The sequence below is a fragment of the Paramormyrops kingsleyae genome, chromosome 7, assembly GCF_048594095.1.
Source record: "Paramormyrops kingsleyae isolate MSU_618 chromosome 7, PKINGS_0.4, whole genome shotgun sequence".
Lineage (NCBI taxonomy): Eukaryota > Metazoa > Chordata > Actinopteri > Osteoglossiformes > Mormyridae > Paramormyrops > Paramormyrops kingsleyae.
Genome location: NC_132803.1, coordinates 26,344,252 through 26,358,815, shown reverse-complemented (window position 1 = coordinate 26,358,815; position 14,564 = coordinate 26,344,252). Strand labels below are relative to the sequence as shown.

At 39.2% G+C, this 14,564-nt stretch overlaps 1 protein-coding gene across 3 annotated transcripts in view; it reads left to right on the top strand.

The window, feature by feature from the left end:
* aff1 (AF4/FMR2 family, member 1) overlaps positions 1-14,564 on the top strand; it is a 39,362-nt gene that overhangs the window by 12,053 nt on the left and 12,745 nt on the right. The window contains exons 2-10 of one of the 3 annotated variants that reach the window (XM_023828695.2): positions 2,207-2,327; positions 5,687-6,508; positions 10,530-10,568; positions 10,747-10,830; positions 11,109-11,141; positions 11,685-11,721; positions 12,191-12,236; positions 13,218-13,380; positions 13,569-14,441. In XM_023828695.2, the coding sequence (XP_023684463.2) occupies positions 2,207-2,327; positions 5,687-6,508; positions 10,530-10,568; positions 10,747-10,830; positions 11,109-11,141; positions 11,685-11,721; positions 12,191-12,236; positions 13,218-13,380; positions 13,569-14,441 (2,218 nt within the window). The remainder of the gene's footprint in view (positions 1-2,206; positions 2,328-5,686; positions 6,509-10,529; positions 10,569-10,746; positions 10,831-11,108; positions 11,142-11,684; positions 11,722-12,190; positions 12,237-13,217; positions 13,381-13,568; positions 14,442-14,564) is intronic. The other 2 variants (XM_023828698.2, XM_023828696.2) reach the window with 2 other exon arrangements.

Here is a 14,564-nt window from a genome sequence, read left to right as displayed (position 1 = left end):
GGTCTACTTCAACATTATTACTTAGGTCAGAGATCTATAAAATCCCTGTTGCTATCTGAGAAATAGATTGTAAAGAATTTCCTTTATCTGCTTCATCTGTTTGCCTCAAGTGGATTTGAGATTTTTTCAGCATTTTCTTGGTATTTTATATATTTGGCTCTGTTAGAAATGACTTGTCTTCATTTTCTACTCTAAGGATAATTCCACATGGTAGGATGGTACGTAGCAGTGAGGTGTGATTTAAGATTGAAGAGAGTAATTGGTAGCTAGAATTATGATGGATTCTGTTGCCAATTTTTCTAAAGTTTGTTATATTACAATCTGTGGAAATTGTGACAAACCTTGTTAAGTGAAATGTTGACTAGAAATTACTACTGGTAATACCTTCCTATCCCTTTTAACCAATATTTTGTCATCTTGAAATGTTTGTCAGGGAACATTGACAATTGGCACCTCTGCAAAACTGGATCTACCAAATGATATTGAACAGAGAAAGACCCAAACAGTCGGTCTGTACATTTCTCTTTAGTGAAAGTAGAATTCAGTCTTAACCATTTTAGGTGCCTCAGGTGAAGGCGTAAAATATTTAGTGTTTGTGTCACTGATGTCCTTTCTGTGTGTGGGAATGTAATCGGTATTGCCTTGACAACTTATGTTAGTGTTTGTGCTTATTTATGTAGACCGTAATGTCTAAGCACTTCGTTTTACACAATGCTTCTGAAGTAGAAGACAACTGATTGCAGTGAATGATGGCACAACCAGTAATAGTCAGAAGATATAACTATCTTTTTCTTTTTATGCCAGCTGTTGTGTACCCTTTGGTAGTAATCCCAGAGGAAGTGACTTATAATTACCTGTCTGCAGCATAGGATTCCCTTGTTCCTTGAAATTATATATGTCTTAAATAAACAATCTTATATGTAATTTAGAGGTTTTTATTTCAGAGATAGGTAACATTTTACAGTTTACAAAGTCAATTGAAATCTGAAAATGCTGCCTTTCATGAAAACATTACATCTTAAGAGCAAATAATAAAACATTGTCAACAGGGGAAAAAAACCAATAGACGATAGAATTCTGTGGTGCATTTCATACGTTAATACGTAACCGTGTTATGGCAGTGTTATGGTTTAATATGCAAAGTGCATTTGGTCCCACCCAATATTTATCCTCCCTACTGTGGTAGATCATTTTTCCACAGCTTGTTTTTCCCATTTAAACTCCTTTCCTTTTATTTACAGTGCCGCTTACAATGTAGGGAATCTTTTTAACTTTGCCATTAACTTGACATGATGATACATTTTATGTATGTTTTAATATAGTACTGATTACTTGCAGATGTTAGTTAGAATATATGGTTAAAATTTATTTTTAATACTCATTGTGATTCTTGTGTTTTTGGACTAGTAGATGAACTCCCAATAAGAGTTAAACCCAGCTGATCAACTGTTAATTTTCCATTTTGTTTGGAGGCCACTGGGTCTGCTTCTTTTTAAAAATACCTGCATTTATATTCATTCTGAAGCTGCCAAATTGATGGCATGTTTTATTTCTAAATGTAAATCCTCTTGGATATTTTTTTTTCTGGTATGCATGTTGTCATAATTCAGAAACATTTCAGCAGACTTGCCACACTGACACCTAGGTAAACAGACTTCCAGACTGTTTCGCTTATATGTAATGTCTTTCTCTTCAGGAAAAAACTGGGTGAAAAAAATTTGTGAATTCACACATATAAAATCCTGCCACACTCTGGCTGTTTCTCTGCTGTTTCCTAAATAGAGTCCGTGCTCATGTGCTCCTCTACTTATGAACGAGTTACATTCTGAACGGCTGTATGTCTGAAAGTTCGTAAGTTGAAAGTTCGTAAGTAAAGGAGCGTCTGTACTACTAAAAGGCTAAAAGCCATATAGCGTTAAAAACAATAAAACATTTCTGAAACTGCTGAATTCATTATATTAATTCCCTCAGGACACACCCATAATTCAGCTTAGGCTTTTTTTTATAGTGCTCTTACCAACATGGTTGTCCAAAAGTGCTTAAGAAATGTTGAGTAGCAGCAGCATAAATGGACCATGAGAGCATCTCTGGTTGTCATGGTTGACATACGACATTATTGGGCGTGATGTTGAGGATTGGGGTACAACTAAGTGGAATTTATGGCTGAGAGGATCTGCTTACTTGTCGGTGTGCTCCCTTTTCACAGCTTGCACAATGAAGAAAGAAATCTGCAGCGGATCAGAGAGCGAGAGCGCAGGAATCTGGAGGTGCAGCCAGAGAAGGAGCCTTACCTGGAGAACACACCTCTCTTTGGGGAGCCATACAAGGTAAATCCAGGCTTGTCTGCATCATGAAAGGCCTTTGTCAACTTCGTTATCCTCTAATCGGATGGCAAGAGCAAGTACTTTCCTGCCTAGATCTCTGCTGATGGTTTCCTATGTTTTATCAAACTTCCCTGTTTTTTTTTAGCATAACTGCTGCTCATTCCTTACAGCATGCTATAAGAATCGTCAAACTCTATTTTTATTAATAAGCTGATCCTTGTCAAAGCTACAGTTTACTTTCTTACGATAAATAAATTTCTCTGGAACATAATTGCCAAAAGTAATTTGTTTAATATCATTATAATAATATAATTATTATTTTATATTTTTTTAAATATACATTTTATATATTTTTCTGGGTGTTGCGTTCGCTTGCCATTTTGCTTTGGGTCTTGCTGACTTGTAGCCATATTTGCATAAGAATCATAAAACTTGCCTCGTAGTTATGATGACGAATCAAAATGGTGGTATAGAAGAGATGGTTGGGAATTCTTCTATTATCAGATTAAGGATTGTTGCTAAACCTGGTATCTGATTAGTGTCATGGTTACATGGGCATATCTACCAGGAATGTCTTTATTTGTAAAAGGAATAAGCCAATACTTCTTACCTTTTGCTCATAAATGTGGTTCTGTTTTGTATAATTTCAGAGTCAGATGAACATCTTGTTGTGTATAGAGACCTGTCTGGCTTTAATTAGTCCTTACGGAGCCCCTGTCAAAGAGCTACCCAGGGGACTCCCAGGTCCTGGTGCTTAAGCACCTCACCCTTTAGCACTCCAGTCAGAACCTCTAATTGCTGACAGCCTGTTATTAGGGAAATGCAGCTAATTAGACTCACTGGAAAACTGGGAATAGCTAAAAATAGCCTGTATTTTTGCCTTTGTTTTATATGTAGATATGAAATCAACCAGAGAATTGGAGCTTAGTGGAATGCATGTATTTATATTTTTTGTGGTCAACAAAACTGAAATGCCTTTTTCATCATATATTTACAAACTGACAAATTTATAAAGCTGTTTCTGAGCTTGCATAGCCATTGGCAGTAGTTAAATATTTACAAATATCTAGTAATCTTGACTGGTAAATGGTTAAAATTGTGGCAGCTATGTGCACGCAAACAGCTTGCTGGTGATCGAGGTCAGAGGAGAATGACAAAAATAACTGCTCAGTACAACCGTGGTGCACAGAACTAGACTTGGGTGGTATGAAATTTTACATACAGCCGCATTTTTCACACCACAATATATAAATTTTCAAAAGCAAAGCTGTGAATTCATAAAAATTGCTCCTGCATAATAAAGTTTGACATATGACACATTTTAATATGCCCCCCTCCCCCCCACTTGGCTAATTTTATAGATTTATAAATACTGTGGTATACCCAAAATACTTGGTATACTGCCGCCCGAACCTGCTCCGAATGCACGACTTGTCTTCCCTTGAACTGCTTGTGGAGATAAAATGGGGCCCTACCTGGTAGGACATGTGAGAGTAGCTAATAAAGTAAAGGAAAAAAAATGCCAATAGACATACTTTGATTTTAACAAAATGGTTGAAGATGGCTGTAACATTACTGAAGGTAACTGTATTTGAGAATACATTTTCTGTGCAACATGCAGAGCCACTGATGTGCTGTAGGTCTTATTGTGTGGTTGCAGATCTGCCCTAGGTAACTTTGGCCAGGTGTTAATCAATTTACATTTAGGTAAATTTTAAATTCTGATTTTGTGTAGCTTGCATACTGAAGTTATCACGAATAAATCACCTTCCTGATTAGTTAAGGTATAGAACGCATTTCCATAATTACCACGTTCTCCCACAGTCCAAAGATGTGCGGTAGAACTCAATGGTATCTCTAAATTGCTCGTGCTATATGATTGGATGTGTGTGTGTGTGCCCTGTGATGGACTGGCATCCCATCCAGTGTGTACCCCAGCCTTATACCCTCTGCTGTCTGGGATAGAGTCCAGCCCCCCTGTGACACTGATTAGAAAAGCTTTTGGAAGATGGATGGTTCTTTATTGTTAATGACAGGGTGCACTGTGTAGTTGTCTGTATTGTAGCCAGCTATACGTTCCCAATTCAGTTTCACGTTTGCAAGTCTCCCATCATGCACAGAACGCTCCATTTAGCTTTAGCAAAACAGTTGTTTGCCACATTTGAAACACAAATCCGTGTGGCACTAACTTTTTCCAGTACAGTGAATCAAAATCCCGAACAACTATTGAGGTTGGCTGTAAGCTCTGTTTATGATGGGCTGGTTTCCCCTGTTAGCTGTGCTGTACTGCCTCTAGTAAGTGAGGCTGTACTGCCTCTAGTAAGCGAGGCCTTCATGCTCGATATGCCAGTAGAGCTGTTGGTAGAGGCAGCCTTTACACTTTGCAGTTATAATCTGTCTGCTTTTATACATCCTGAGAAGTCTTCAGTATTATGTAAAATCTTCTTTACAGTTTTGTTTTACAAGATTACTAGCTAGGCACGTTCTTGTGCAGGCAAGCGTTAATAATATGATTTGGCTTAAGGAGGACGTCTATCTGCTTCTTTGCTGCTTTGGCCCTAATGTGGGCATTTCTCTATCAAAAGCTCTACTGTACTGCAGCTCTGTATCATGCGTCGTGGAAAACTATCGTGTAGTGAATGAGCAAAAAACTAAAGAAAATCTGTATTGCGTAACTGATGTTTGCTATGTTTGCGCAGTAAAATACCTGGCACTGCTCTTGGCAAACCTATAGCCTCTATACTGAAAATTGTCAATGATTTTTCATGTTTAGCATGTTCTTACCGGCCTTGTGGTCTGCATAAGTCTGCATTATTGGGTCATCGCCTTCTAGTCCAGTGGAAGGTTTTTTTTTTCTTTCTCCTCTTTTGTGTTCTTTCTGTTTCTGCAGTTTGCTGTATGTTTCTGCCTCTGTTTGAGATGCTTTCAGTTAACTGTTGAGAAGGGTTCTTTTTAAAATGTAAGATAATTTAGGTCAATGTCTTAAATGTCTACAACACAAATTTGCGCATCACTGCACACGTTTAAGCTACCTGTTTACTTAAGGATACACATAAAATCTACAAATAAGATCTTTTGGTGCTAGTGAATAAAATGCCTGTATCTGATGTTCATTTGACTTTTGTGTTCCCTGGAATTGCATACGTTAGAATGTTTTATAGGTTGGTTATAGTTTGATATGTTTGTCAGATGTTTTTTGTTTTAATTTGTTATAGGCATGAAAACCATCTCAAACCCTCTGAATATGTATGAGTTTTGTATATGCCTTTTTCACTAAAACTTAGTGGACTTCTCTAATATTTAAATGCCACTATCTGAGGTATATGACAGCTTCTCATGTTTTAAATTCTTGTTGTTTCCAGACCAACAAAGGAGATGAGCTGTCCAGCCGCATTCAGAGGATGCTTGGTAATTATGAAGACGTGAGGGAACTTGTGGGGAGCGACTCTCAACTGAATGTATTCAATCCATCAAAAGGCCTTCAGACCCCAGCTTTGTGCAACCCTTCCAGCAACATGGGCAAAACACAACCTCCCCCAAACCCTCAGTGTAGGGTCTCCCAAGCTGAGACACCAAGCAGAAGTACTTCCAAGCCTCATAAGACACTTTCCGCCCTAGAGTACAGCCATCTTACTTCCAGCTGCAGTTCATTGTCCCAGGTTCCTAGGCAAAGCAGCCCTGACCCCCTTTTCAGTGGGGGGTGGTCGGGGCTCCAAGAATATGCCAGCCTCCCAGCTGCGCTGCCTGTCCTGTCCCCTCCAGCAGAACCCTTGTCTCCATTGCATTCCAGTGGTACAAGTGATTCTGAGTCACAGGATACCGATGGAAAGAACTCGCCGCCTGCCAACCTAGTGACTGTGAGACAGTGCAGGTATCCCAGCTGTAAGGAAGAGTCCAACCTGGAGACACAAAAGGACATTCCTTCTCAGCTCAATGAGGCAGCATTACTTCCAACCCAAACCTTCCCTCCACCCTTACCCTCCAAGCCCAATCTTGTCATGCCTCAGAAGCCGACGGCCTACGTCAGACCCATGGATGGACAGGATCAAGTGCCCTTTGAGTCTCCAAATCTCAAGCCTTCTCCAGAGGGCTTTCACAGACAGTCTTATGACAACTTGCCCGACTTAAAGACCAACACAAAAGCTGGCTTCCCAAAGCTGAAAATCTCTCCACATTCAGAAGAGGTAGGCATATTGTTTCTTTACGTTTGAACTGCTTGTGGCAGACTGTAGATGTATACACTTTTGAAAACTGGTCACTGTAGGGCAAATCACCCATCGATCAATCTTCTGTACCACCAGTGGAAGGTCATGGTGTAAGGACAAGCCAGTCTTTAAATGCGAAATGGGATTTGAAGTCGGTGACAGCTTGCGAGCAGTATTTCCACAACTTGCACACATATGGACTGATCATGGTTGGTTACAGTGTTTTTTACTTTGTTACATTGCAATGGTCATACAAAGTACACTAAGGCTGGAATGTCAGTATGTCATAGGGCATGCGGTCATACAATTTAGTTGGTCTTCCTATCTAAATGGGGACCGTCCATTCATTTCTATGGGAAAAACCCTAATCCCAATCACGGCACCCTTAACTCCTACCCAGCCCTAACCTTAACCATAAGTAACCAACCCAAATACAAGACTTTTGGCATTTTTACTTTTTTGATTGCATTCACAGGTTTTTATAAAACTGAGGTTATCCCAATGGGGACCTCAAAAGATTTCCCCAAAAGTACGGAAATGTCAGGTTTTACTACATTTGGGGACAATTTGATCCTCAAATGTGATCTATGCAAACCCACACACACAGACGCACACAGACAGACACACACACGCAGACACAGACACACGCACACACAGCATTTTAACCCCGGTCCTACCGTGAGGCTCTCTTATTCATTATTGAATCCCTGGGCCAGCCTCTGAAATAGGCCTACAGGACAGTCAAAACATGAATTGTGTAGATACAATATAATAATAAAAGTGTGTTTAATAATGTCATTCTTCTAAATAATGAGTTTACCATTGTTGGTTCAATTATTTAAATTATATTCATTAAACTGAATATTGGCAGCATTGTTGAGGACGCCCTCACTGTAATGCAACTGTGACAGTTTAACAGGTAGAATTGGTGAAAATCAAACTTCAGCAGATTATTCAGTAGCATTTGTGAAAATCTGTTGTGTAACATAAGATTTCTAATAACCGTACTGTTATATCCAGAATCCTTTATCTTACTTTCGCATGAGACTTGGAAAAACCTTACAGAAGATACTAGCCTCTAAAATAGGGATGTAAATATCGATTAATTTTCTTAACTGTTGTCAGCCCTTTCGACTCATAAAGGAAAATCTGCTAAATCTGATAAATGTGTAACCCTTGAAATATAAATGGAAGTATTTTTTCCCCTGAATGACTTTATAGGTTGTAACAATGCAGTATTGCCATTAAAAGGTTTAATCATCAAGCAAAAATATGTCAAAATTACACTGCCTGTATACTTCTTATACTGGCATGAAGTAATATTGTTACTCCTTGGTATAACAATACAGCCTTTTTTCTGTCCGTTAAAGACTGGCTATTGGACCCAGTTGTGTTCTTTTTGACCTTAAACGTCATAGTTATTTCCGCTGTTTGTGAGTAGCTTCTCAAAGAAAACAAATACAGTATTTGTGGTAAGAGTTCAACAGAGATAGAGAAGATGTGGGGACTTGTCATGTCAGCAGTCACACCTATTTATTATTCAGTGAAAGAGCAAAGGGTTTTTTTCCTTCCTCCTTATTACACCTATAATATTAAATGAATGGGTATGAACCTTATCAGTAAACTCCAGAATTTGTTCATTGTAAAAATGAAGAGTTTTTGAATGCTTACATTTCTAATATTAGTCTTATTCTTATTATATTTTATAATATTCTAATATTAAAAACTACTGTATTTAGTTTTCACTATGGCTAGTCTCCCTTTATTTTTTGTGTTCTTAGCTGATAGTTTTTTCCAAAGCCATGTCTTCAAAATCACTTGAATCCTCAACCCTGCAAAATATAATTTTTTTTGGTTGCTTCTCAACCTGCTGGTTTGATTTCTACAAACCCTGTAGTAATATTCATAGTCTCACCTACACGCTGCCAGAATTATGTTGATTGCCTGCCTTTATGCGTAATGTATATCTGATCTTTATCCTATGGGGATTCTTAATATTTTGCTTTAAGGTATCCCCCAAAATATGTGCCTAGAACGGACAGAATTAAGCACGACGTGACAAGTGGCATGTCAAACACCTGTTGCCAAGACCAAATCAGTTATATTAAATTCAGTTTAATGATTTTTATATTTAGTATTGAGCTTGTAAGGTTCCAGTAATATCAAAAACAGCTGTTAATGTATACACGGTACCAAACAAAATTTCTCAGTACGGTTTTGATTAAAATCAGTTTCTCTCAAAACAGTCACTTGAGACTCCTGAAGCAGTAATGTTTGTAATTTTTAGGTCATTTTGGTTTTTAGCATAGTGTCCAAAAATTTTAAGTATTTAAGCAATAACTTAAGCCAGCCTAATGCTCTCTGGTAGCTGCCTCTGTCTGGTGAAATTCTCATTGTGGGCCCAAGCCCAGCAGCTGCGCGTCAGTGAATGTGGTGCTTATTGTTCACAGTCCTGGCACACGTGTAATCCACAACAGAAACTCAATAGATGGGCATTTTCCCTGAGAGCTGCCTGATCCTGCACTGGATTGCTGTACGGTGACTCACGCCCCCTTTATCTGTATCTCTGATTTACTGCAGTAGACACCCATGTTTGGAATCTTCACTCTGCATAAATGTTTTGCTTGTAATGTTGGATTCCAATTTGCCTCATAATATATAGTGGTGATGAAATTAGCACCCTTGTGTTTGCTTTCTTCCATAGTGCACAGATCATTCGTTTTATTCATTTTAATAATTTCCCAGAACCTCTAAAGTACTGTTTTACTATTTAGAGTACTGCAGTGTAAGGCTGAAATAGAACATTATTATTATTTTTTAAAAGGGAAAAAAAATCCTTCAATGGGAAATATGTATTAAAAGGTAGTAATTATTTGAGTAACAGTACTAAAAATAAATGGGCACAAAAACTGTCATCTGTTACAGTGTGATCAAAAAGAATGTCACTTCATATGATTTACAGAATCACACATGGTGTGAATGATGCCCTTGAAGTGAATCCATAAAACCATAATTAGCATCATGACAGTGTTTATGGATTTGGTGGCTAGAACTACGTTAGCTAAAGATTCATTACTCCCATCTACTGGCTAGTCAGCTAATTGCAGGCTAATAGTCTGAGGCTCACCTCTGCCTTATAACAGCAGTGCTTTCTGTTGGTTTTTAATGTTTGATTGTATTTTATTAATAGACCGGTCTTTGTTCAATTGTAACAGTTATTAGTCAACCAGTGTCTGAATCCATGTCCTTTTTTCTGTTTCTGTAATACAGAAGGGATTTAAGAACTGCATGCTCCTTTTGGTCTTTGCAATTACACAAATGTGGAAAATGCATAATGTGTACAGTATTGCATTAGCTTGGAAAAAAGCTGTGCCAGGTGAAAATTCTTGGTGCACTACCTATCTTACTCTCCGCTAGGCTTCCAGGCTTTTAGTATTAAATTATTAAAGTCTCCCTTGAACAAGCATAGTCTCCTAATAGCAGTCTTCCTGGCATCTTCCGTGGTCTGCTTCAGCAGGCCGCCTTCAGCAAAATACCTGCGCCGTCCTGTAGGTGTGGCAAAGCCGAATGTTATCAGGGTCTCTTCAAAGGCAGCCTTCAGCTTGATTGCAAACTTGACTTTAGGTGAACAGTAATGCAAAGTACATGTTTGGTGGTATTGTCTTTGTTCCTGCCAGTTCTAGTATTCATTTAAGTAATTATTACTGTCGTCATTATTCATCCATCCATCTATCCATTTATTTATTTTTTTTCTCCGGTTTGACTGTATCCAGCCTTAACACATACTGAACTCAGCCCTTCCTTCTCCTGTACTGTGGTGTGTTTCTCTCCCACTCTAGGTTTTCTTGTTTCTGTCTGGCCGGTGGTTTTTCATCATTACCATCCAAGAACAACATGTCTTTCTTTGCCACAATGGATACATTCCCTCTGAAGTATGTTTCTGCATTTATCCTCAATGACTCCTTAAGCTCACATATAGTTTTAATTGCCTCCCCTTTAGACCTCAAATGATGTACACTGTGTTGAAGATATCCTTAGGGTAAGTGTGCTGTATTATCATTCATCAAATTCTAATTATTTACCTAGGTTATTCTTTGTGATTTTAAAGAATGCTTTGTAATGAGTTCTTTGAATGATTCAAATGAGTTAGTACTTTTGACTTTGAATGGCACAGACTTGTGTTCTTGCACTTTGATTTTAAATTTGGTTGTTCCTAGGAAATGACCCACACGTGGCCTCCACCACTTACTGCTATTCATACGCCTAGCATGCCCGAACCTCCCAAATTCCCTCTGGCCAAGGTGAGACTGCTTCTCCGTTTATCACGACACCCAGCTGGATGGATGGATGGATGGATGGATGAGTTCCTACTTGAGTTGTCTTTTACATGTATGCCACATAAAGTTCCATTTCCCTTTTCTTAAATCAAATTACCGTGTGGATGATTTTCATTTTCAGTGTTGTTTTTGTTATAATGTCCCATAACGCATCTGAGATGTTTATATTCTTGTTCCCATGATATACAGTGTATTATGCAGAAGTGAGGAACATTTTAAACATTTTACCCTTTGATTAACAGGGGTACGGCTCAAAACAAGAAAGGATTCTTAAAGTATGTTAACAGAGTTGATGATGAAATAGTTATTTGTTTTTAATTCAATACATCACACTTATTTGGTTCCAGTTTGTCACACATTTCAATCACATTTGAATACATACAGAACTTTGAGTGAACTTTTCCTGTTTGCTTTGCAAACTCAGTAACCTCAGTCTTGAAAGATTTCTGTTTTAGCCTGATTTTGGCCAAACACTGGACTAATTTCAGTAACTTTTTTCTTTGATATAATCTGTCAGGTTATCACAGTCAGATGTGCAGTGTGCTGAAAAATTCTTTACATCAGTTATCCACGATGACAGCTGAGCAACTTTTGTAGACAATTTTAACATTCAAACAAGTACATTCACCCACTTATTCAGTATTAGAGAAAGTCTATGGATCGTACATCCATTTTGTTACATTTTCCCAGATACATTAATTCTTAAAAGGTAACCCATAACGAAACATTGCTTTGTCCTTGATATTTATATAACATACTGAATGTCCAAGGTACAGCTTGCAAAAGCCGACAATAAATTATTTCTCTTCCCTGTGCAGGAATCACAAAATGTCAACTGCGGGATTTCAGGACAAAGTAAGTGACGCTTGTGTATATAAGGCTTTGTTTTGTATTTAGAGTGCTTTGTGGGGAACCGTGCTGGGAGAGAACTTCTACAAAAGTCCTCTGAAGGGAAAGTTTATTGGGTAATACTAGCTGTTCGCCGGCTCTGTCACCACAGAGCAGCCGGGGCAGTGGTGTCAGTTCTTGTTACGTTTCAGCAGAGAGGGAGGACACACCTCCCCACTTGTGGGCTTTTAACATCAAAGGAAATTGTGTTTCAAAGTTAACTGCAGCTGGATGTTAGAGAACCTGAAACCCTGTAACCTTCTAGCTCATGGTGAAGTTTTCGTTAATCTGCCCCACATTCTGTCTGCTATGGATGGGTACTGTACTGACTGAAGTACAAACATAAAATTAGTCATTTTGAAACAGTTGTTTCTTTAAGATACACTGCCTTTAGCTCATTGTCAGCCCAGTTTAACCAGCATACCCCCCCTTTCAGAAGATCAATATGAATCTGCAAAAGCACTCTGTCATCAGGGATCTTTGTAAGTATAACATTCTTCATTTTTGCAAAACGTGTTTCACTTTTATATAAGTTCTGTCCTAAAAAGCAACACGATAGACCATACTAATCTTATGGGACAGTTCGGTGAATGTACTCATTAGGATTTGAGTGTGGTCTATTGTCCATATATCATTATCTGGTATCTTGTAGAGAGATATGAAAATTTATATTAGTTTGTAGCTGATCGTTGCTTTTATCAGCTATGTAGGGCTTTACTGCTGGAAGAAGGGAATGGAGTGAATGAAGAGCCTACTTGCTCACTGTTGATGTTCCTCTCTATTCTCATTGTCTGATCTTTGATGTTTGCTTAATGGTGACCTTAAATCAGCCTGGCATTTTTAACCGGGTACGTCTTAATATTATGTTTCGCAAAACAAGGTATTACAGTGCTTTATTATTCTGTGTGTGCTTAGCAGGTTGTAAATTCACTCTACTTTGAATAGCGCAATGCATAATTTTATCCAGATCCTCAGAACTGTGAAGTGCCAGAAATGAAATTGCAGCACCATAGTTTTATATCTTTATTTTTCCCTGTACTAGTGTGCATTTGTCCCAGTTTTCCAGTATGTTCTTTGATTCGCTATGCATACAGGATTGAGGCCAGTGGTCATTGTCAAAATATTTAGTTCCCTTACGATAGATCAGTGGAAATTTCTGATCCAGAGTTCTGAACGGATTAAGTTTAAGTTCTGAAGTACCACTGCAATCCGCAAGTAGCTCAAAGGTTAGCTGGTTATTGGTATATGCATCGGCAAATTTAGACAAAATCTCTAGTGCCTCATAATTTGTTATGTTGATGCATTGTTCCAACACTACTTAGTGAGCTTATGGTGGAATCTTTGTCAGCTGGTCAAGGTCTATATGTAGGTATATTTGGTGTATGTTATAGACAAAAACATGCATCTTGTTGTTGAAAAGTGTCCCAGTTGAACCCCGTCTCTGAAATGTCACCCCTGTCCAGGGTCACCAAGGGCAGTGTGGTGTTGACACATTCCAGTGGTGGTGAATCCTCCATTTCCACTGATTCTGAAAGCTCTTCAGGGTCTGAGTCAGACAGTGACAGCAGCGAGAGCGACAAGGAGGAAGTCCCCCACCTGAAGCGCAACACCCCATCTGTATCCAAGGTACAGCTCAGATTCCCCTGCTTTCCCTCTTGATATTTTTGGTATTCAAACAACCACATCAGTATCACACCTGGTCTTCGGTTCAGAAGCAATGGCACAGTTGCATGGTTGTCACTTTGCTTTGACGAATTGTTTGCGAATGTATGATAATTTTGTCAATTGAATATGCATGTTTCTTTTCGTTACAGGATGATTCATCTGTTGCAAATAAATGGCAGCTGGACAACTGGTTGGTCAAAGTCAATCAGCAAAATTCAGCTGCAGAGAGCCTGGCTGGTCAATCGCAGAGCTTCAGCCCGGTGATCAGTAAGCAGCAAGAGGAAGATAATTACCAGAATGACTGCATTTCCCAGACTACTACTGTGCATTCTGAGTACATCAAAAACGATGGCAAAGTGGTTCAGGAGACCTTGGCCTGTCAGCCTAGTCCCCAAAAATCCCCTGTACAAGCTGAAAATCAGCGAAAGACTGTGGGGATTAAGCACCCATCAAAGGCAAACAAGGCCCCGTCTCCTGAGGTCGTCCATGCACAGCCAAGGGTAGAAGTACCTCGGCGTGACAAGAGTGAGGCTCACACAGATAGACGAAAGGTCAAAAAGAAGAGCATACCCGAGAAGTCCCAACCTACAACAGATGGCAAGAAGGCCGATAAACACAGCTCGAAAAAAAAGGTGAAACAGTCCATTCCAAAGGCAATTTTAAAACCGGAAGGAAAGATGGAGGTGAACACAGGCAGACCGCCAAGCCTAGAGCAAACTCTTCCAGTGCGTTCAAACGGTCCCAGCTTGGGGAAAGTTCAGAAGGAGCGAAAGAAATCCGAGAGCCGTCACCCTCCAGGAGAGGGCGAGCAGGCGCTCCTGCGAAGGGACTCCCAGGGTTCCCTTTGTTCTTTGATAGTGAAGATTGAGCTCAGTCGGCTCTTTAGGGTCCCCCAACCAGGGGCCTTTCCGGTCCCTAATTCCCCCAGTGAGCCAGCCAAAAAAGTGCCAAAAAAGAAAAAGCAGAAGACAAAGAAGAGAGAAGCTGATGGGATTCCTTGCAAAGAATCCAAAAAGAGACCAGTGGGTTGGCTTATGTTGTACTGATCACTACTCAAGCATCATAATTTATCACTACATAAAACTGTTACAAACCATATCCCATCAGCCTACATACATGCTCAGTGTAATCCATAGCATGACAAA